Below are 21,029 nucleotides of genomic sequence, written 5' to 3'. Positions count from 1 at the left end.
GTGATGACAGAATCCAGGAGCAAAGTAACTAGGATTTTCCTGCCCACAAACCATCCTGATACCACACTCAGGCACATTGATAGAAGGGGGTGTTTGAAAATTTACTCCCGTCAACACCATCCACTTCTGAGTTACCTGTAACTAAGAACTGGAAATGCCACCTCTTACATACTGTCCATGGAATCTTTCCTAAATGTTATACTCCTTCAGTCCCTAAGGTCTTTATTCCAGACTTCAGTAATAACCACATCAAAGTTATTATCTTAAATGTTAAATTTGATGCACCTTTTGCCTTTCCGGTATATGCATCAGTCCCTCTTGCACTGGATAGGGCAGCACCAGCACGGCACAAGCCACCAGGATTCCAAATAGCCATATTGACATTGGCATCACCCGTTTATCCATCCTGGGATAAGTGTTGCTAAAATGATTCCAAGTAAGGTCACAAGTGAACTATGTAGCACACATTTCAGATGTAAGGAAAGATGTCAGCATGACTAAGCAGGAAAAGGATCCTGACATGGTCTTCCAAGTTTTATGCCTATTAAGCCTATTGTGTATCTTAGTAATTCACATCCTCAGCTCATGAGGTGGAAGCCCTGTCCCTGTTAAGTACTTCCTTAAGGCAGTCGTCTTGTTCCCCTGGAGGCTCGAAGAGCTTTTCCTGCAGTGTCATCAGAGCCTTCCTGAGGGGTTTCCATCACACCCAGGCTGTGACTCACTGTTTCTGCAGGTCCTTCAAAACCAGTGCTCCGACCCTCGCCTGCTGGTAAGGGATGTGCTGTCCCGTGTGCTCCATTAGCCTCCACAAAGCCAGGCTCATAATGCTGCCACCTCCTCCCCTTCCCATCCCACCTGCTTGGCTCATCTGCCTCATTCTGCCTCATCTTGTGACTTGTCATTAGTCTGCTTTGTAAATTCTTTGTGGCAGAAACTTTTTCGTTAGCTGTGTAAATATAGAGCCTACCATGATGGAGCCTGAATCCCTGACTGAAGAGTGTGGGCACGGCTCCAATACAGAGAATAATGCTAGTGTTGCAAGGCTTTTTCTCACCCATTCCCTGTGGAGAAGCAGCTTTGCCACAGGAACAGCTCCTTCTCGGTTTACATGATGTTACTTTTGACCAGAGATAGTTAGAATCAGAACACCAAGATAGCATAGATTTCACTCCATCTTTCAGTAAAGAACAGGCAAAAGCCAATACTGTGAGGTGCTCAGGTGTGACTTGGTGCTGTGGGTTTGTGCTCAGAGTACAGCTTTGTAGAGGTTCATCCCTCAAGAATAAGGCACATTTTTGTCATAGAATGTTGCCATTTTCTTCCCATAGAAGAATCACACTTTTTGTACCTAAAACCTTAAAGATTTTCAGTGACCTCTGCTACTGTAAATCAGCATAGCTCGTTACAGCTCAAGCTGTGCTGATGTGTATCTAGTTACAGCCCAAGATGGGATTTTGTTCTACTGAAAATACAGATTCCAGCAGTCCATAGCCTGTTATGGTGGGCATTTTATAGATACATACTGGGGAGATTTTCCCCTCTGCAAGAAGAACCAGTCTGTGCAAACAGACAACCCGGGCAAGCGGTAGCTGCAGAGTTTATTCTGAAATAGATTTGGCCAAAGGACTTCAATTACTTGAGAAAAAGAAAAAAATAATTCCAAATAATAAGTAAGTGTCATAACGGGTGCTAAAATAATGCCATACACCTACTTCATTATTCAGTTCTTATTTATTATCTTTATTCTTTAGAGTACTGATGTAGAAGTGCTTCTTCTGAATGTTAATTTAGCTCTCTGCAGATGGCAACCATCTGTTAAATGACAAGTCACAGTATTTGATTAGCACTTTATATAGCTTGGATGGACTGAGTGGTACAATATGGAAGTACAGCCTTGGAGGTGAAACCTGTGGGATTTGTTCTTTTCCTGTTACCAAAAAAATGGAAAACTTCAAACCTATTGATGCTTCTGCCTGTCTTCTCCTGTATTTATACATGTTATTTCAGGCTAAAGCCTGACATTCCTAGTGCAGTTCACAGGATACTCTAGAGAGAATGCCAGCACTAGGAAAAACTGTGGAATTCCAACACCACTTGTAGCAGTTGTGAGTGTCCTCATTGTACAGTGTCACCGTGGGGATGGACTCTCATGGGTGCTCAGGGGAAGCACTGGGAGCTTGCATGAGTCAAGGAATCATGGCCTATCAAGTAGGAAACCCCCTCAGGGCCACGATGCTGCTCTGTACACTGAGAGCAGCTTACACAGGGCTCTCTTCAAACTAGAGAAAAATATTATTGCAGCACACCTTAATACTATCATGATAAAGTGATCTTGCATGAACTGCACCCTTTTGTATCTTAATACTGTGATGAATCACAGCTAACCTCCATCTGTCCATCAACTAAACAAGTTCTGATTCATTTCATATTGTGAAGTTTCTTCAAGTTACGCTGCTAAACCTTAATTTGTTGGCCCTGTTCTCACTGTCAAATTACTTTACACTTTTATTTCTGTGGTTTTGATAAAATTCATTAGGCTTTTTGATCTGTTTTGTTTTCAGCTACAAGGCTTGAGGATGGCCCCACTGCCAAAGGCTGAACTAGTTCAGAGCTCTCGGCAGTTGTATCGTTACCTGCTCCGATGCTGTCAGCAGCTTCCTGAAGAGAGCATTCGGCAGCATTACAGACACGCAGTCAGGCAGGTGAGAACCAGACTGCTTTTCTGTTGGTGGAAGTGAGCCCTGGGGGCTGTTCTGGTTTTCTCCTCCTACAGGTTGAACCAACTTTTGTAACTCCTGGCACTTAACAAATGATTCTTCTCCAAGCCTGAGACACGAGAGGATTTGGTTGATTATACTGGGAGTACAAGAAGGAGCATTTCTTCTTGTTTGCTTTGAATCTGAAACCTTCTGTTTTCCTTGGTTCTTATCTCTAATCCTTGTTAGTCAATAGACTGCACAATCATTCCTTACTCACTTAAGAACATCTTGTATGGTGAAACTTACTGGTTCCTTGTTGGTCATTTTAATACCTATATCACCCTCCCCCAACCACCCCAGCTGGGTTGATCTCATCTAATTGGTTATATGGAAGTAACTTCATGCCTTTAGTCATACCTGTCATCCTGTGTGTTTCTAGTTTTAACGTACCAGACAATTTCAACTGTTGTTCTAAATTAAAGTTTGCTGTGGTTTTTCTTGCTGATGATGTATGAAAGGAGTAAAATACTTAATATGAAATTACACTGGACCAGGCTTATTACGGAAATAGCACAGCCAGGTCCTACAATGTGTATTTGTATCTTTTCAGATAACTGTTTGCTTCAAATATTATCTTTGAGATTTAAAAGTGATCTTTGTTTTGACAATTGTTGTGTTACGTTGGCTCCTCAGTGGAACACGTTAATTTTGCAGAGTTTCAAGGTTCACGCCGATGAAGACGATCCTGAGCGAATCCAGCAGATTATTAAGAGAGCCATTGAAGATGCTGACTGGGTCATGAATAAAGTAAGAGCGTCAGAAAAGGGAAAGGATGATGTTTTGCAAGCCCCAGTGGTTGCTGTGCATCAGGTGCTTTCCTGACAGGGGTCAGTCCTCTCTTAGTCAGTTTTTATCAACTCCCAGAGCCATTTATTTATCTCTTGAATTTGCCTGTGGCTGTACAGATCAGGGTTAGACAACACAGGGACAAAACTGTGCTGGCTGGTTTCCCTGTGCCACAGTTTTCACCCAGCAGACAGGCCTCTTCGCTGTCACAGCACTGAAAGATGCCACTCACACTGGTGTCCTAGGTAAGAGTGGAGGCTGTTTACCACTAGATAGCTGGAGTCACCTGTACTTCCTTGGGTCCAAATCTGGTTGGGAGCACTATATCTTAACATGGATTTCGCAGAGTATAATGAAACAAGTCAAAAGTTCAGCTTGCTCTAAATATCTGTGATTTAATTTACTAAATGACTGTTAAGTCCTTTTCTCCGCCAGTCCACGAAATCCAAATGAGAATTGTTATAGGAGCAAGCACAGATTACTCATAGATTATAAAATTATAGCAGTAGCCAAATCCCAGCAGTTACAGCCTTGGAAATAACTGTCTGGGCCTGGATCTGATTTTATTTTCCCTACGATTATGAAAAGTCTTATTCTGATTCTGCTACAGAGATTGTGGTCTGCTCCATTGGAAACTGGAAGTGGAGCTGTGAGAGGAGGGTCAGGTCACAGGGCCTGCCAAGCACCATTATTGTTATAGTGTAGAGGGAAAGCCTATAAAATTTCAATCCAGCTTAAAGGAAACTGAGATCATTTTGTGTAGATCATGAAGAGGGTTGTAAATCCATGTCAGGATGAACTGTGGTTCTGGTTATTTGCTTTTCCCACAAATAATTGTTTCCTTCTTTTTTTCCCCTTTTTTTTAGTATAAAAAACAGAAGTAGAAGAGGATGATGAAGACAAGAATGTCATTGGTAAAGAACCTTAGAGGACTTGCAGTCAAGCCCAGTACTGTATTATAGTTGTTGCCTGGAGTTTTCTCTTGCATAATACAAATATAGTAATTTATGTCTCACTGGGATATCATGAAGCTAAATTAATATTTCTGAAGCTATTTGGGTTTGTAGATGAAGAGGCACACTCTAGGTTCAAAGTATTACCTTGTATATTCACAAATTTACCTTTAAGTCCAAACTTGTCTGTGCTTTAGGTAACACAGAGCTCTCAGGAAAACTTACTGAGAATAAAAATGTCATGGAGTACAAGTCATTAACAAGAAATAAATAGTGCCCTGTGTGGTTTCATATCCGATGAATTACAGCAGCTCATCTGAAAGATCTTAATTTCAAGCCCATCTGAAACCGGAAGCACAGTATTTCCCACTTGCCTGTCCATGCTATGGGTAGATCTTCATTCTTTGCTGTAGGTTGTCAGTTGAACTAGTGGTGGCCTTTTCTTATTTAAAGATAGGTGCCTGTCACCCTGATCTCCAGACTTGCATGAAAACAGACACCACTCAGAGGGGGTTTGTGCACTGAATGGTCTAATTACTGCAATGTGCAATGTTGTACCAAGGCCTTCACAACTTTTTGCAACATGTAATAAATGTCCTTTAAAAATGGGAGTCCATGTCCTTCTTAAAAATACCATCTTTTCCCTGCCCTAGCAGATTTTCATCAGGGAAAACTCAGAAGAAATACCAGTAATATAAAAAGGGGGAAGAGTTCCCTTTTAAAACATGGTCTTTGCTTTTAGCTGCACTTGGAACCTTGTGCCTCCAGGTGGCAGTGCCTGCTGCGATGTCTATCCGAGCCCTCAGCTTTGTTTCTCCCCGTTTCCAAATTGCGGAGCTTCCCCACCTGCCGAGCAGAGCTCGAGTGCTAAAGCTCATCTTTTTTTAGGCTCTAGAATTTCTTTTTTGTTTTTCATTCAGCCATGAAAGAAACAAAAAGGGAATCCTCGCTCAAAGCACCAAGGATTTGACAACCGCTATAAAAGAAATGGAGGGCATAAGTGACCATTTATAAAGTACTGCATCAGAAAATTCCTTTGTCTCTGCTAACCCTAATCCCCTCTTCAAGAGTTCCTCTGCTCTGTTTTTCTTCTCTCTGCCATCACCACTGTTGTTCCTCTCTCTACTCCCACATCTTTCACATCACCTTTAACACCCTCAGCTTTATTCCTGTTCTGTATATTCCTTACTTCTCTCTCATCTTGTCTCTCTACCCCATTTCTTTTTCCTCAAATCCTTTCCTGACAGGTCTGTCAGAAGATAATCTGACATCATGCTGGGACATCCCTCTGTTAATTTCAGATAAAGCATGAAGGTAATAGAGTTTCTCCACAATGTGTAAGGTGTAAGATTTTCTCCTTCACGTGAGGAAAGCCACTTGTCTTTCCACTTAAATACAGTTTTTGGAAAGTGCAACCGTTCTGGTTTAAGCCTTTAAAATAATTTGATGCAGAGCACAGAAAACTTCAGCCTTGGCAGCTGACAAGGAATATCCAGTATAAAACTGAACACTGTAATACGAAAACTCAAGCAGATTTGAAAGTAGATACCTGAATGTGTTACTTCTAATCAAGAACAGCACATGGATGACCCTTGCTGTACTCTGATTCTATTATATATATTTGGTCTGTAGCATGGAGATGCACTGAACTTTACATCAGTGCAACAGTGAAAACTCTCAGACACAGCAGGATTAACAGTGTATGGAACCATCCTAGTTTACTGAATTGCGATTGTAGTGTGCTCAGCACCCCTCTATTGCTTTAATTGTCTGACTTGTAGTGTGAGACATAGTATTTTGTTCAGTTACTGAATAGAATGACTTGGTCACATGCACTTATCCTTACATGCCTGTTATTTAATTTATGGATAGTTCAAGAGGGAAAGCACCAAGGAGCTGGAAGGTGCAGCCGTGGCATGTCTGCAGCTCCCAAATGGTTGAGGTGCCAGCTGAGCATGGGAACACCACACCAAAGGTATGATGGATGTAACTGATATGTAGGACCAGGATCTGTGAATCTTAGACTTTGGGAACTGGTAAAGTGTGCAAATCTTAGCTGGGTGCTGAGGCAGGAGACATCCTGACTAAATATTGTGACAGCAGTGATTCAGGTGTAGGGTAGGATGAGGTGTCTGAGGGGTTTTGTTTGGTTCTCTTCATACAAACATAATCTGCTTTTCTTTTGATAGAATGAAATCTAATGTGAAGGTAAGATTTACTCTGTTATGAGTAATTTTCTTGGGGGAGGGGAGACATGATGCAAACCACTATTTACTTCCTTTTAATAGTGAAAGTAATCCCAGTGTCTGGCAGCTATTCTTGTGTAGTGACTGTACTGAAGAGTCATTCAGCTGTATAGCCGAGGCTTCTATGTTTTCAAGTCATCATACAAATTCTGTTCTTCAGCAGCATAATTTGAGACCAAAGATCTTATATTAGCCTGGTTGCCCTAATTTACCACTCACTGGTCTGTTTGACCTGAGAGTTTACATGGTAAATTGAGTTCTCTTCAGTAGTATCCAGGGTCGCCTTTGAGTCATGCAGCCTTGCTGAGGCTGAAGAACTGTTTATGTCCCACCAGTCTCTATTTGGTGTCAGTGCCACTGTGCTACTGATTAGCTGCCAGTGGCTCTCACAGGGCCCACTGCAGGAGGCACTTGCACAGTTGCAGGTGTAACTTTCTTCCTGCTGCTCACGGAGGACACTTGGCTGGTCAGTCTCCTCCATGGTTCTCTGGCAGTTGTAAAGAAAATATCAACACCAAATAAATTGGTGCATCTGTGTTTCCTTATCCAGAATCTCTGAAAATAAAGATGTTGGGGGCAAATTAAGTAATAGGGAATAAAAGAGACTGTGTTGTATACTGTGATTACTATTGCAGAGTTTGAAAGACAAAAGCTCACAGTGCTCATTAGGAAACAAAGGATCACGTCAGTAAAAATGGACAAGCCTATTCGTTGGTTTCATTTCTTCGTACTTGAAATGAGGAACCCCTTTCTGTACTTGTGAATCATGCCAGTTTTGGTAAGTAATGGACTGTTGATAAGAATAAACAGTAATGATTAAGATCAGAAGGTCATGTCAAAGGCTTGTTTTTCTGTTGGGCCCACTCCTTCAGGAAGCTTTCAGTTACCAGCATCACTTTCAGTGTGGCATAGGGTCACCTGGCCATGCATTAGACCGAGGGTTTTCATGGTGTTTACACAAATGTAATAATTACATTCTGGAAACAGCAGTTTTGCAGCTGGTTACTGTTAGACCTTGAGTTAATAACTTCTAATTACTACGCAGCACTTAGAGGAGTTGGGTGGAATGAAGTGTCCAAAGGTTGTGTACAGGCAACTCTCAGTTAAGCTAGAGGGAGGTTCACAGAAGACTTGCTGTGTAAGAGAAACATTAGAAAAGGAAAAGACAGTTGGGAGACTTCTGCTTAGTAGGTTGGGATCGTGCTTTTAATTCTTGAAGTATGGAGAAACAGATTATTTAGATCACAGTTTAGCTGAGGAAAATGAGGAAAAGGTTCTTAGTCATTAGCTCCAGGTTATAGACTTTCCAATGTTCAGTCCAAGGACAGAACCAAATTTGGTGCTATTATTTTATTACATATACAAACATATATATATATATCTCACATATATAAAAACACTGGGAACATAAAGCTGAAATTGTGTGGAAATAATTTATACATGATAAATATGGCAGTAATGTGTCTAGAAAGACTGGAACAGTGGCGGTGGGATAGTCAATGTGTTTTGGTTGGAATATAGGATCTTGCTCTTAAGCCCACAGGGAAATGTTCAGGAGTCTACTTTTGTTCTTAACCAGCCTCGGCACCTCATACGGAAGCTTTGTGTGTAGTGAAAATCTTCCCTTTTTTATTTTTTGATTTGTTCATATCAGGGTTTGGTATGGAAAAGGCTGTAAATTTGTCTTTTATCTAAAACACAGGACTGCCTTCTGCACTTAACATGGTTAAAGACACATATTTCTGATCGCATTCTTATGTCAGAGGTGTTACTGATTTCAATTCACTCTTGCCACTGAAAGCCATTTGAGCCCTGTGGGTATTGAATAGAATACTTCCATCCCAAGCCAGGTTTTGCTTAGCACCATTTGGCAATAACTGAATATTCTTTAAATCTTTCTTTAGCTGTAGCACTTTGTAAACTCTTTTGCACTTGGTTCGTTATGTCACAGGCATTGCTTTTTGTTCAGAGACATGTGAGCTGAAGAATTTGATGCTAAACAAAAACATCTCTTCCATGGCGCTTGGCTCATTTTCAAATGTCATAAGGAAGTGATCTTTACTGTGATACTATAAAGAACAAGTATGCTCACTATTTCTGAGGAACAAATAATATTCACTGTGATCTTTAGAGGGAACAGTTTCTTTTTTGTGAATAGCTTTTAACTTGGCATTACAAATTGTGCCTTCATTAAAGCTCTGATAAGATGCAAACAGAAGGGGCAGCACAGCGGCTGTGAGTCTTAGACATCCAGCATCACAACATTCATTGTGAGAGCCCTTGACCTTAAATGTTAAGAACAAGTCTTTAGATTAATGCTCCACAATGTAGTGCCCATCAGCCAAAATAGCAAATGTTTATTTGAAATGTGTGAGTAGTCTCCTTGTCAAGAGCTGTGTTCTAAAGCGAGTCCCTAACATCTGAGCACGGCTTGATGCTGCGCTGCCCGCTTGCTCCATTGCTTTGCTGCAGTCTTTCTGCCTGCTCAGGGGTGCTGTGTGGTGCTGTGGTTGTTCTTGAGCATGAGCCAGCTGGCACATCTTTGAACTTTTGTATTATGTGATTAATTTATCTTATACTTTTGTCAAGCCAGGTTTTATGAAATAGTGTTAACTGAAACGTACACCAGTCATCAAGTACTGCTTTCAGCTTGTGATTAATCAGGGCAGGCACATCAGCTTTTCAAAAACCCTGTGCTTTGAAGAGTATTTTCGGTTTTCCTCGTAATTTTGTTTGATATTTAAAATATTTTTTTTTAAGTTTAGAAGCAGACAGAGGCATCTGCCACTTGCAGCAAAGAGCTGACCAGTGGTAGTGTTATCCCTTATCCGAGAGGTCCCTGACCTTGCACACTTACTCCTCTAATCCTGCACACTTAGGTGTAGACTGTGCAGAGGACAGTTCTGGAACCGAACTTCTTCAGCTGAGAGGCTGAAGAACTGAACTACCGTATTCTCTAACTATCAACCTGGGGACCTTTCCCCCAGAAGAATCTGCCTTCTTATTCTACATTTGGAAAGGATTAACTTGATTTTTTTCTTTTGAATCAGTAACTTCTGTTCAGCTTTGTCTGGGTGCTTCCCTGCCTCATATAAAACATTTTCTTTCAGCTGCAGCTCCACAGCATTAGATTGAACTGCCTCATCACCTGTGTGCTTTCTTCTGCCAGGGTCCAGCTTCATCTGTTTAAAAACCAGCATACTTTGGCCTTTTACTGTTACAGCTTATTTTTTGCACAGTCTTTGCTATCTTCTTGAAGTTTAAAATTGCTGGTGTTTTGATGACTGTTCCCTGCCATGCTTACAGAATGGATGTGAAAAGATACAAAATTGGCAGTAAGTTCTTGCAGCTGATGAGGTGACTCATGGGCTGTGTTAGGTATGAGCAGGCAGGACTGGGATTTTCTGTCTTACTCTAGCTTTCTCAGCAGTCAGTTCATCTACAGAAAGTCAGCTGTACCTCAGATGGTACTAAACAAGGAACAAGGAAAACTGTTTCAAAACAAACAGCAAGTAAATTATAGTCTGGAAAATATTATATCATGATGGTGGACACAGGCAGAGACTGTATTTGCTGGAGACACCTCCCTGATACTCACCAATCTGAGGACTGATTTTTCATGCCTAAAAATAGAGTGTTTAGTTTTCCACCATTGTGCAACCGCAAGGGCTGCTTTCTCTTTTATTTTCTGCTTTTCCCTCCTCTTCTAGGCATCACAAAATGCTGTGTTTAACCACAGTTTACAGTACAGAATCAGACACCTGCTGAGTCTTGGAGACTTCCATCCCTGAAGAGCTCTGTAGAGTTTGTCCTCTTTTAGCTGGAAACACCTCCCAGAGCAGGTTGCAGCTTTATGGCCAAGATTTTCAAAAGCAATTCTTAGACTGCATTTCAGGTGCTTAACTTTGGAGACATCAAAAATGATACTTGCTGATAGACTTACATATTTCACTGGGTTGCTATATAAGCTCAGGAAAATAAGATCACTTCTCTGGGCTGCTCTTTCACATTCTGTCTTGTCCAGTTGGATTACATGGAGGGGTCTCCAGTTCATTGTCTGCACAGTGATGCACTCGTGTAACTGCAATTAACAGTTGGGTTGTCATGAGCAAGGCAAGAGTAAACAACAGTTTATAATGGATCTCAATATTGGGGTATCTCTAAGAACCAGTGAGGGCTCTTAACCTACCTGATTCTCTCACATGCTCATTTGTATTGTGTTCACCATCATACCTGATGATTTCAGTGCACAGAGCATGTCTCTGACTGGCTGGGACTCCAGTGGCAAGTAGCAGTAAGGTGGTTATTCCCCTGCTAGCATGGCTCTTGAATTAGGGAGCCGCTAAAATGGTGACGATCACGATTGTTTCAGAAGCACAGTTTAAGAAGGTAGAGCTCTCCCAGCTGCCCTAACACAGCCTGCAGCAGTTCACAGCTGCACTGTACCAGCTCTGGTCATTTCTAATTGATTGAATGCAGTGAGAAGGTAGCCAGTGTGTATTATGAAGCTTAAGAGATGAAGAACCAATCCCTGCCCTCTACCTTGTTCATTAACCTCAAAGTTAATTCATAAGCAAAAGGGCAGGTTTTATAGCTGATGTAATAATACAAAGCATGGGCACAATGAGTGGTATGTAGCGTAAAGAGTAACTTGATGAAATCCTGTCTGTAGAGAGAGGAACAGGACCATAAACTCTTTCATGTAACAAAGGTGCTTTGGAAGCAACAGACTGTGTTCCATGCTGAACCTGTGATGAGCTGCCTTTATTGTGCTATGGGGATGTGCAGGGGGGTTATTCACTGTATAGAAAGGGGTTTCAATTGTAAAAGTGTCTCAAAGAAATCACAAATCATAATTATGTAACTTTACTCTGTACAGCTCTGTAACACTGTAGGAACCTCTGGAGTTCATAGGGACTGTCTGTTAAAAGAAAAGCTGTGAGACACAAATCTGTCCTTGTGCTCTATCAAATCCTGTCTGAGTCTTTAGAGCAAAGACATTCTAGATAATTGCTTATCAGGACATTTGCTTTTCATGCTGTTTATGTGTTCTGAGCCAAAGCCACTGAAATCAAATGGAAAAAGACTCCTGTGTACTTCAGTGAGCTTTCACCGTCTCACACCATTTTTCACTCCCCTGAATGCTGAGAAAAACATACCCTACTTAGTAATGTTTACCAGAGTTAAAAGTGAAACAGTTTCATCTGTCAGCTTTTACAAAACCCAGTCTGGGTTGGTCCAGGTGAGCAAAGTTCAAGAGGAGGGTCTGATGCTGAGGATGTGCTTCAGCAAGTCAGCCTGGAGACAGGGAGCACAGGCGCTGCTCCTCGTTACAGCCTCTAAATAAAGGGAAGGCATAAACAGGCTTCTGAGTTTCTTTGAGCACTGATTACTTGCTTTCTTTTCCCTTCCATTTCCCATGCTCATGCTCTTTTGGAAACGTATACATTAAGAGTCATGCTGCAGTTTTCTGTGCTGAAAAACCACATTCACGTTTCCTCGTTTTCAACTTTGTCAGTATTAAAACCTGCAGTCTACAAACTAGTACACTGATCATTAGTTTATACTGTGTGTATCTCATATCTGTGTGTGTCATCTCTGACCCAGAGTGCCTCTCTCATGGAAATGATCACTCATTCTCCATAGTACATTCACTTTTACTTCAGGGATGGGGTGCTGTAGTTTCTGCAAAATGATCATCTAATGGAGTAGGAACTGATCTCACATGAACTTGTGACAAAACCTACCATCAGCTATCATTTCTAAGTTCCTTATCCAGAACAAGGAGACATTGTGTGGGCACAGACTGTGGGTATATCATCATCTCTTTGAGAATGACCATCTCTCCTGATATGGTCATTCTACCACATCAAGACACTGTTAACTGCAAGGATTTCTCTCTTGTCACTGGCAAGTCATTTCAGGATGCCAGTCATCTGTTTGTCTTACATGCAGCTTTGCTCTTCCATTGAAAAGAAATGGGATTTCAAAAGCAAAACCATGGAAGGAAATGAGGATCAAGATGTTTTGTTGGATGTGTTCCACGTCATGGAAATACAGGAAGTGCTGATCCCCAAAAGCCCTACTAGGACGATGAATGATGTGGGATTTTTGTGAATTCTCAGATTGTTATTTAGTCTTAGAAGCTGGTACATGAGAAGAGAGAAGGAAATAACATAATGATGTTCAGCTTGTGCTGGTCAGAGAGCTCTCTTGAGCTGCTTTAACCTTAGAGACACTGCTGTAGAGTCACAGCAAATTCCCCTTTATATTCCCTTCTGTCTGATTTCAGGTGACTAAGCCAGAACTAATCATCATGAAAACAAAGTGAGGCAAGAACATGCTTTTAACCAAAAATCTTACTATTTCTGGCACTTACCAGTGCAGTGCCCAGTCTACCTGAGCTCCTTTTGCTTTGGTGGCCATGCTCCAAGTACCCCCTTATGCAATAGTTAGGCAAAGCATTTACACGGCGTGAAGTGATTATTTTGCATCTTATCTTCTTGGGAACAGAGACAAAAATCGATATGGGTAATAATAGCACCTGCTAATGAATGTGTAACAGTCCTTTGATGTTTGTACTATGACTGCTTATTGAGATTAAACCCTGTGACTTTACCCACTTCATAAAGCCACCCATTACTTTCTAGAATCAGACCTTGCTGTATATCCACACACATTCTTCCACATCTCTATTGTTTATTTTTAACCAGTGACACTTCAAACTCCCACTCCCAACCTGCACTCTCCTATAATCCTGTGCATCATGTAAGTTTCTTTAGTGATTTTATTTCAGTTACAAGAGTTATGTTGGAGGAATATTCCATAAACCCCAGCACTATTCAGCGTACCATTTCAGCAACCGCCTCGAGTTCACCTACATCTTGGTTTTATTTGCTAGGCAGTTCCCAAGGAGAAAGAATTTGTTTTATTCAGTAGTGGAGAATCAGTCAGAATATGTGTGACCATATTCCAAAACCATGGCCTTTGTATGAGGGTGGGAGGCAGGAAGGCTTCACTACTAATTCTGGTTAGGAGAAAGGGACAGATTCCACATGGGCTGAACATTTTTATTTAGAAGCCGTACAAACCACCCCCATCCCCTTCTCCAAAGCCAAATATCAGATTTTTCACACTGTCTCTTAGGAGTAGTAAATATTGGTAAGTATATCTGGGCCCAGAGGAGCAGAGAAAATCTTCCATTCCAGAAGGTGGTAGGACAGGTGGGTCCAGCTGATGTATCTGAGATGCTTGTGTGGTGAATGCCTTTCTCTGCCAGGCATTATATGGAGGTTGTATCATGGTTCATGGAAGACTGGCACAAAACCTAAGCAATTTTTAAAACACTTCTGATAAATTTAAGTCTGTCAAACCAGGTTGACCTGTGGCTACAGAAAGGAGTGCTCTGCATTGCACAGGCAATCTGCGAGGCTGGGTTGTTGCCTGCTGGAAAAGGAGGCTGTGCAGAGCTGCTCTCAGGGGTCCATTTCCAGATCCATTGCTTCAGTGGAGAAGGCTTATTTGTGGGTTTAGTGATAGTGCAAAGCCCAGCCAGGGCAGGTACAAAAGGCTGATCAGTAATGAGTGAGATTGAGCATTTCTAGATGTGGGAAATGTTCCTGTGGCTGTTTCCTTCTTCATCTACCCGTGAATTTAATCCATTTTCTTATCAAACAGATAAGCAGCTGGGACAGTATCAACACAGAAATGCTGGGCAGGTTTTGAGAGCAGTTCCCTGCTGGTGGCTATAAGAAGTCAATTAGGGAGAGAAAAATTCCAGAGGTTTGGGTAGAAGTCTGAGTTGACAGAAACTCGTGGTACATCTGCAGGTCAGGTGGCTTGGAATAGGTTCTTTTTATTTGATGTGGACTGTTTAGTGAAGGCATTTTCGGAGCAGATGCCCAATGGTTCTTTCCCAGTGTTGAGCAGACGAGCTGCTCCTGCAGAGAGCTCAGCAGGAGGGAGGTGCCCTCTCTTTTCATAATGAGTTAGTAATGTCCTGTGAGTTCGTGTCAGCATTCTGCAGCCCACAACATCACAGGCTTTTCATGGAAGGAAGATGTCTCAGAATTGCTTTGTGAAGTAAGCCCTTGGTTTAATGGCACAGATAAGGAAGCGGTGCACTTTGAGAAGGCAGCATGATTTATGAGTATGCTTTTGTTTTTCCTGATTATGTCCCTTTCAAACTCAGCTTCATGGCTGTCCCTCAAGGAGGAAACAGAGAGCTGGATGATGATCCAGCCTTCTCTGGGTATCGCAATAGGTCCGTGTTCTTCAGAGCCAGAACTTTCTGGCTGGGATGCAGTACTATACTGAATGCCAACACTGGATTTGGGAATGAAATTCAGCCGATGTCTGACCTTGTGCCTAAGACCAATTTCTGTGGGTCCAAGTCACAGAAATGATGATCAATGTCTTTTCACAGTGCACACAGCAGCACACGGTATGAATGTGCTGGTTAGGAAGGCACTCCAGTGTGGAGACAAGCAGGGCGAGAGACATCAAGCAGAATGAGAAACACAGACTCTGGGTCCAGTACATGAGGACATGGCAAATTTCAGCTGTACTCATCAGAAGGCTTGGGAGAGGCTGACAGGAGAATTAGTGATGTTTTAACAGAGGAAGCAGGCTTTCCAGTCAGTCAGAGCTCCAGACGTGAGGACCTCAGCACAGTCAGAAATCACTGCGAACATTGTTGTTGCCTACACCTACAGTGAGTCTACAGTAACCAAGGGAATGATAATGGAGCGATTGTGCTGTGAGGAGAAAAAGGCAGGAATAGGCTGCAGTATGTGCAAAGCTCAGGCTCTGGGGTTTTTGGTGGACTTCCCAATAGACCTGATAACCTTCTTCAGAAATCATCAAGCTCTGAAGAAAGAGCCTCTGTTCATATCTCATGCAAGACATGGACCATGTTTTGTAATTACACTGAGTCTAACGTGAAATCAGTCATTTAGGAGAAAGTTATGTAAAAGGTATGAAACAAAAACCCCACGTTGCAGAAATCAGTGATGGAACATTGGATTAAGAGTCTTCATCATTGCCCAGACACACTTTAAACATTTATTTGGTGTGAATTGCAGGTAAGTTTTCGAGTCCTGTTAAGCTGAAGAACATGATCCACTCTCTGGGATAACAGAGACTTAGAACCCTACTCAAGGATTTTGTAGATCCTCCAGAACTCCAGTGTTCTCTGTTCAGCTTCACAGAGTTTGGAGCAGTTTCTATGGACACACATTGTTGTGATGATATTTCTAGCACATTCCTATGAGAAATAATGTGACAATTGGCTGTATGTTCCTTCACACTGTGGTTAGGGACTGTTCCTACTGACATCAACCAGTGCCCTGTTACTTAAGCTGGAGTTTCTTCCTCAGACCATGCTTTTACTGTATGGAACACATTTGCAATTCTGTAGTTCACTGCTATTTCTCAAGCAAGATACCTCTGTGCACGTGGCAATCTGCAGGTCATCTTTCTGTCACAAGCAGAATGCTGTGAACCGCAGGAGTACAGCTCAGTGCTCTGTTCATTTTACCTATCCACATGCCAGCTTTTCCTTACGCTCCAGACAGTGACATCTTCAGCAGGTTATATTAAACGTGCTGACATTCTGTCCGGGAGCGCAGGGCGCACGGCCCAGCAGACAGCCACACGCAGGGTGCTGGGCTTATGCCCAGTCAAGTGCCAAGTGCTATTCTTCTGGCTTTAGTCTGCTGGTAACAAGCCTTTGCTGCTGTGGCTGAGGAGCCCAGGAGTGAGTCAGAACGTTGTCTGAGACAACGTGCATCCAGGCACAGAGAAATGTGGTTATTGGTCGTCTGATTGCTCCGTCTCTACTCCACTTCCTCGTCCATGTTTGTAATATGCACCCATGGGAATTCTGAAGAGGGTGGCTGAGGAGGGGATTCTGCGATTGCTGCATTTCTGAGTTCAGCCTGGCTTGCAGCACGCACGCGGGAAGGGCCAGGTTTACTGGCACAGCGCTCGAAGCCTGACCTTAGCTTTCATTTTCACCCTCAGATGTTCGGTTCCTGAAATTTTCCACTCTGCGCAGTCGTCATTTGCCATGCGATCCTGCGCTGCTCAGCTCAGGAGATGGCAAATGAAACGCTGCTTTCAACCCTAGACTGCTGATTTCATACCTTAAATCTGCAGGAACTAAAGAAGAATCCCCTTGTATTCATATATTCTGAAGTGCCTAGACCTGAGTCTTATTTTGCTTTTGGTAGAAAGTTATTCCCACTTCTTATAAAGAACATTTCAAAATAATGAAGAAGCCAGTGAAGAAGACGCTGCAGTTAGTGGTATATATATGAAAATCCTTAAAAGTACAGTGAGCAGTACTATTTCTGGTACGTTTGGTATTTAGTGTAGAAATTTGGAAACTAAAAATACCTTCTTTTGCAGATAACATTTTTGGATGAGCAGTGCAAGGTCGCTAGCAAACTGAGAGGTGTGGATACGGCACCAGGTGTGGCACCACCCTGACACAAACCCTCTGCAGTGTCATCATTTATGTATTTATTTACCTTGGATTTGAAAAAGTGCAGAGAGGTTTCCTGTGGCTCAGTGCCCCATTGTGCCAGGCACTGGAGACAGCACAAAGAGACAAAACTTGTCTTAAAATAACTTTTGAAGGGTGTAATGCTGAAGTGTTGCTGGCGAAATGATGCCTGTCCTGCAGTTAAGTGATAGCAAGCTGGAAAATGTGAATGAAGTCTGAGAAAGCAGTGCTGCAGCCCAGAAAAGGAATAGAAAGTGAATGAATGTTCCTAATGGACCAAATCAGTGAAGTCATTTGTACCACAAAGTGGCTACGTGAAAGAAGTAGTGAGCACTTTACTGAGAAGCATGAGTTCATTTCTGTGCTGTAAATAGTCTTTTGTGACCTGGCTCCATTTTGACTGGTGCTCGTACTCTTTGGTGTCTCATCTCGTGTTACTGGGCAGCTCCTGCCATTCCTACTGAGTTGTAACTGTTTTATGGTAGCTCAAAAACACCTTTATTCCACCTGACCTTGCTGATGGGGCAGGGAGATGGAGCGAGTGCTCTATGGGGTCCTTCCCAGTCCTTTTATAATGATTCTGTGTTACTGGTACTTCAAGGACCAAATTTCCTCTTCAGCCAGGGAAGTTCATCAGATGGGCTAAAGCAAGAAGCAGAGTAGGTTTCCTCAGGAAAAGGAAATGCACAAGGAGCAGAGGCATCAGTTTGTAAATCAAACAGGGTGCTTCATCCCTGTCGCCTGAGGAGCATGGGGCATCTCACAAATCTTTGAAGCTGCTGAGTGCTTATAGGTGCCTGCAAGGTTCTATTTTGAATTTGTGATGACATATGTGATGTTTCTGAATGATCATCGTGGAGACTCCTCACATAGAAAATAGTTGGACTGGTTAGGAAAAGGAGGTAGAAAAAATCACTGGTCATTTATGAGATTTGGGACAACTGAGCATCATCTCTTTAGGGTTCCATCAAGTCAGGAAAGTCAGCCCCTGTTATTGTCAACTTTGCCTCAGTGTAATAGTTATTTGAAGGCTCAGGGTGTCCTGATTTCAGGGGAGCAACCTTACAAACTGAGCTTGGTTTTCAATTGTTTTCAAGGAGATAACTTCTTGAGCTGAAGCAGAATATTGCAGTCAGACAAAGAGCGTGACTTGATTTCAGTGAGATGGCAGAAAGCTTGTTGTTGGGACTACAGACCATCACATTTTCAGAAGCAAAACAATTTAACTCAAAATGACAGCATGGTCAGAATGCCATCGAATAGGTCAAACATTCTGCTCCAGAAGGGCACCTCTTTCATCAAAGGTAATGCATGAAAAGCAGCTAGTTCTTGCATTTTGATATGGCAGAGGCAGAAGCGGCTGTGCATAAGGAGAAATAGGTGTGGGACTGGGGTTCTGAAAAAAGAACTTTCCAAGCAGTGTAGAATATTTGTAGAAGGAGTGCACAGTCAGTGTTTAGTTAATCTCTGGCTCCACCTGAGAAATTAATTGTGCTCTCTTGGTCTTCTTATACAGAGGGAGTTTTCTTATTGATTTTGGTGAGTAAGAAGCAAGTCCTGTTTGAAAAACTGGAATTATTAAGCTGTTCTCTGAATGGCTGCACCTCAGCACCTCAGCCAATCCTTTAAACAATTCCCATGTGGAAAGAAGATGTTTCTTCTCTGGTCATTCCAAATCTGATTTTTCATACCCAGTCCCTACAGAGCCTTTCCTTGATTTCAGCAGTCTCCAGGCACAGGGAAATAAAGAGACTGAATAGTAAAAGCTTAGAAACCATTGGACATAATAGAATTCACTTAAATTCTACCAAGATATGTTCTTTTTTAAAGTAGTAGACATTAAGATTCCTCCTGCTCTGTAGAAATGAGAGGTCGGATCTAGGAAGAAAGGGAAGGATGCAAATAGAATCTTTAATCCCTGACAAAACAGCAAATGCAAAGAAGAGTGTAACTTTGTTCTTTGAACTCTTGAGTTTCCCTTTCAGTTCAAGCACCTTCAGTTTGACCCTTGAGATACATGGAGTTGTATCTACACTCAAGGAATTACAGCTGTCTGTATGGTTTGGGAAGAGCTGTTGTGCATCAGAAGCAAGGTGAAAGTCTGTGGCATGGCATTGGGTCACAACAGCTCACACATTATTTCTGCCCACTGATTAGATGTCTGGAGTATTTTAAACATGGGATGTCAAGTGATAATTCCAGGGCAAGGAAGGGCATCATGTGAAAATAAAATAAATCAGAGTGTGAACACTCATGAGCAGTGAATGCAGAGAAGCACAGGCTTGATACAAGCAGATGAATGCTCAAACTACAGAAAACTCACGTCTATTTTTCAAGAGATTCATCTCTGGCAACCCTGGGTGGGATGTATACAGGTGTATTCATGCATGAACACGTGTACCCATAACTTGGTTTTACCTCTAGGAGGGCTTTATACAAGCACTTAATTTTTAAATAGAGAAACTAGACACAGGAGGACGAAGATGCCTTGCCCAAGCTTGTCCACTGAAAATATGACAGATGAACTTCTCATGTGCATTTCCTTGTTTCTCCTGCAGCCTTATGGCTTATTGCTATAGATCTTTGGTCAGCGCCTGTAAACCTTTTTCTAGTCATTGTGAGGATTTTGACTTTCTGTAAGTCAGCAGACTTAAGAATTGCCTGTAACGTGAAAACACCTTTCTTAAAGGAGTCATACATAATATCCATGAACAATATCAGGTATCCCTGGGGGTGTCCTGGCACACCGCAGCACTCCGGAGTCCACAGTTGCCTGGTAGCACTCTGTGCCAGCCCTGGCTCCGGGGCTGCTTGTGGCTTTCACACTGCGGGAGGAAACCTGGTTTTGTAATATGTGTGTCCACGTGTTGTCTAAAATTGACAATCAGCTACATAACCCTATCTCCATCATCTAGCTGTCCTTCTGGTATTCACACATGCAGCGTGGTTTGAATAGTTTAGACTTCAAGGAGTTGCAGTTTCCTTCAAGTTTTTCTAGTACGTTGGAAAAGCACAAAGGGACAAACCTCTCAGGCAGCAACAGATAGAACAGGGAGTTCTGGAGAGGAAAACACTCAGTGAGAAAGATGCTGATCAAAAATACTATAGTTATGTTAAATTTAAAATACCTGTCCTTAGTCATAATCATTATTGATTATAATAGAATCAATTAGAACGTATGCATGAAACATTTAAACACTTTACTGGCCCATATCCTAAAGCTCTGTGGCTCTGTGAAGTTTCTCTTGAAGTTGCTCACTCTCTTTCTACAGCCGTGAGTTTGATGTGCGGGAGAACAGCCATCCAGCGATGAAATGTGCAACAGTGCTTTCAGGATTTCTTTTTTTCCCCTGTATTAACACTGCCTGTCAGGACTCCTCAGTGTGATACAGGGTCCTTATCATGGAGCACACATAGAGATAAAGCACGCTGAGCAGGAGGGAGGGGATGCTCCCAGCACCGAGCACCGGTGGCTGCTCTCCCTCCTCCCATCACACATATTTTGTAATAGAGCAGCCACCACACGCCCTCCGGCTCTGAAGGAAATGCAGGACACTTTGGGATTCCCCTTCTGTCTCCTACCCGTGTGTAGCCTCACTCTGCTGTTTTGCATACATGGTCCTGAAGTATAAAATGCATTTGCCTCATAGGAGAGATACAGAGCCCAGGAGATTAAAGGAAGGGAACTTTGAGAGAGAAGACCATCTCCTGGCAGGGCTGGAGAAGCCCCTCACAAAAGCACGGTAAGAGCGCTGGGTCCCAGTGTTGGGTTTGCCAC

At 42.4% G+C, this 21,029-nt stretch overlaps 1 protein-coding gene across 1 annotated transcript; it reads left to right on the top strand.

The window, feature by feature from the left end:
* The first annotated feature begins 2,576 nt into the window (after positions 1-2,576).
* Positions 2,577-4,429, top strand: LYRM9 (LYR motif containing 9). Its single transcript, XM_010017357.1, has 3 exons — positions 2,577-2,702; positions 3,414-3,506; positions 4,412-4,429. The coding sequence occupies exons 1-3, from the start codon at positions 2,577-2,579 to the stop codon at positions 4,427-4,429; spliced, it is 237 nt and encodes a 78-aa protein (XP_010015659.1).
* The last annotated feature ends 16,600 nt before the right edge of the window (positions 4,430-21,029 follow it).

Source organism: Nestor notabilis, unplaced genomic scaffold (genome assembly GCF_000696875.1).
Source record: "Nestor notabilis isolate BGI_N333 unplaced genomic scaffold, ASM69687v1 scaffold19206, whole genome shotgun sequence".
Taxonomy (NCBI): domain Eukaryota; kingdom Metazoa; phylum Chordata; class Aves; order Psittaciformes; family Psittacidae; genus Nestor; species Nestor notabilis.
Note: the sequence above shows the minus strand (reverse complement) of the source record. Positions and strands in the feature narration are given on the sequence as shown.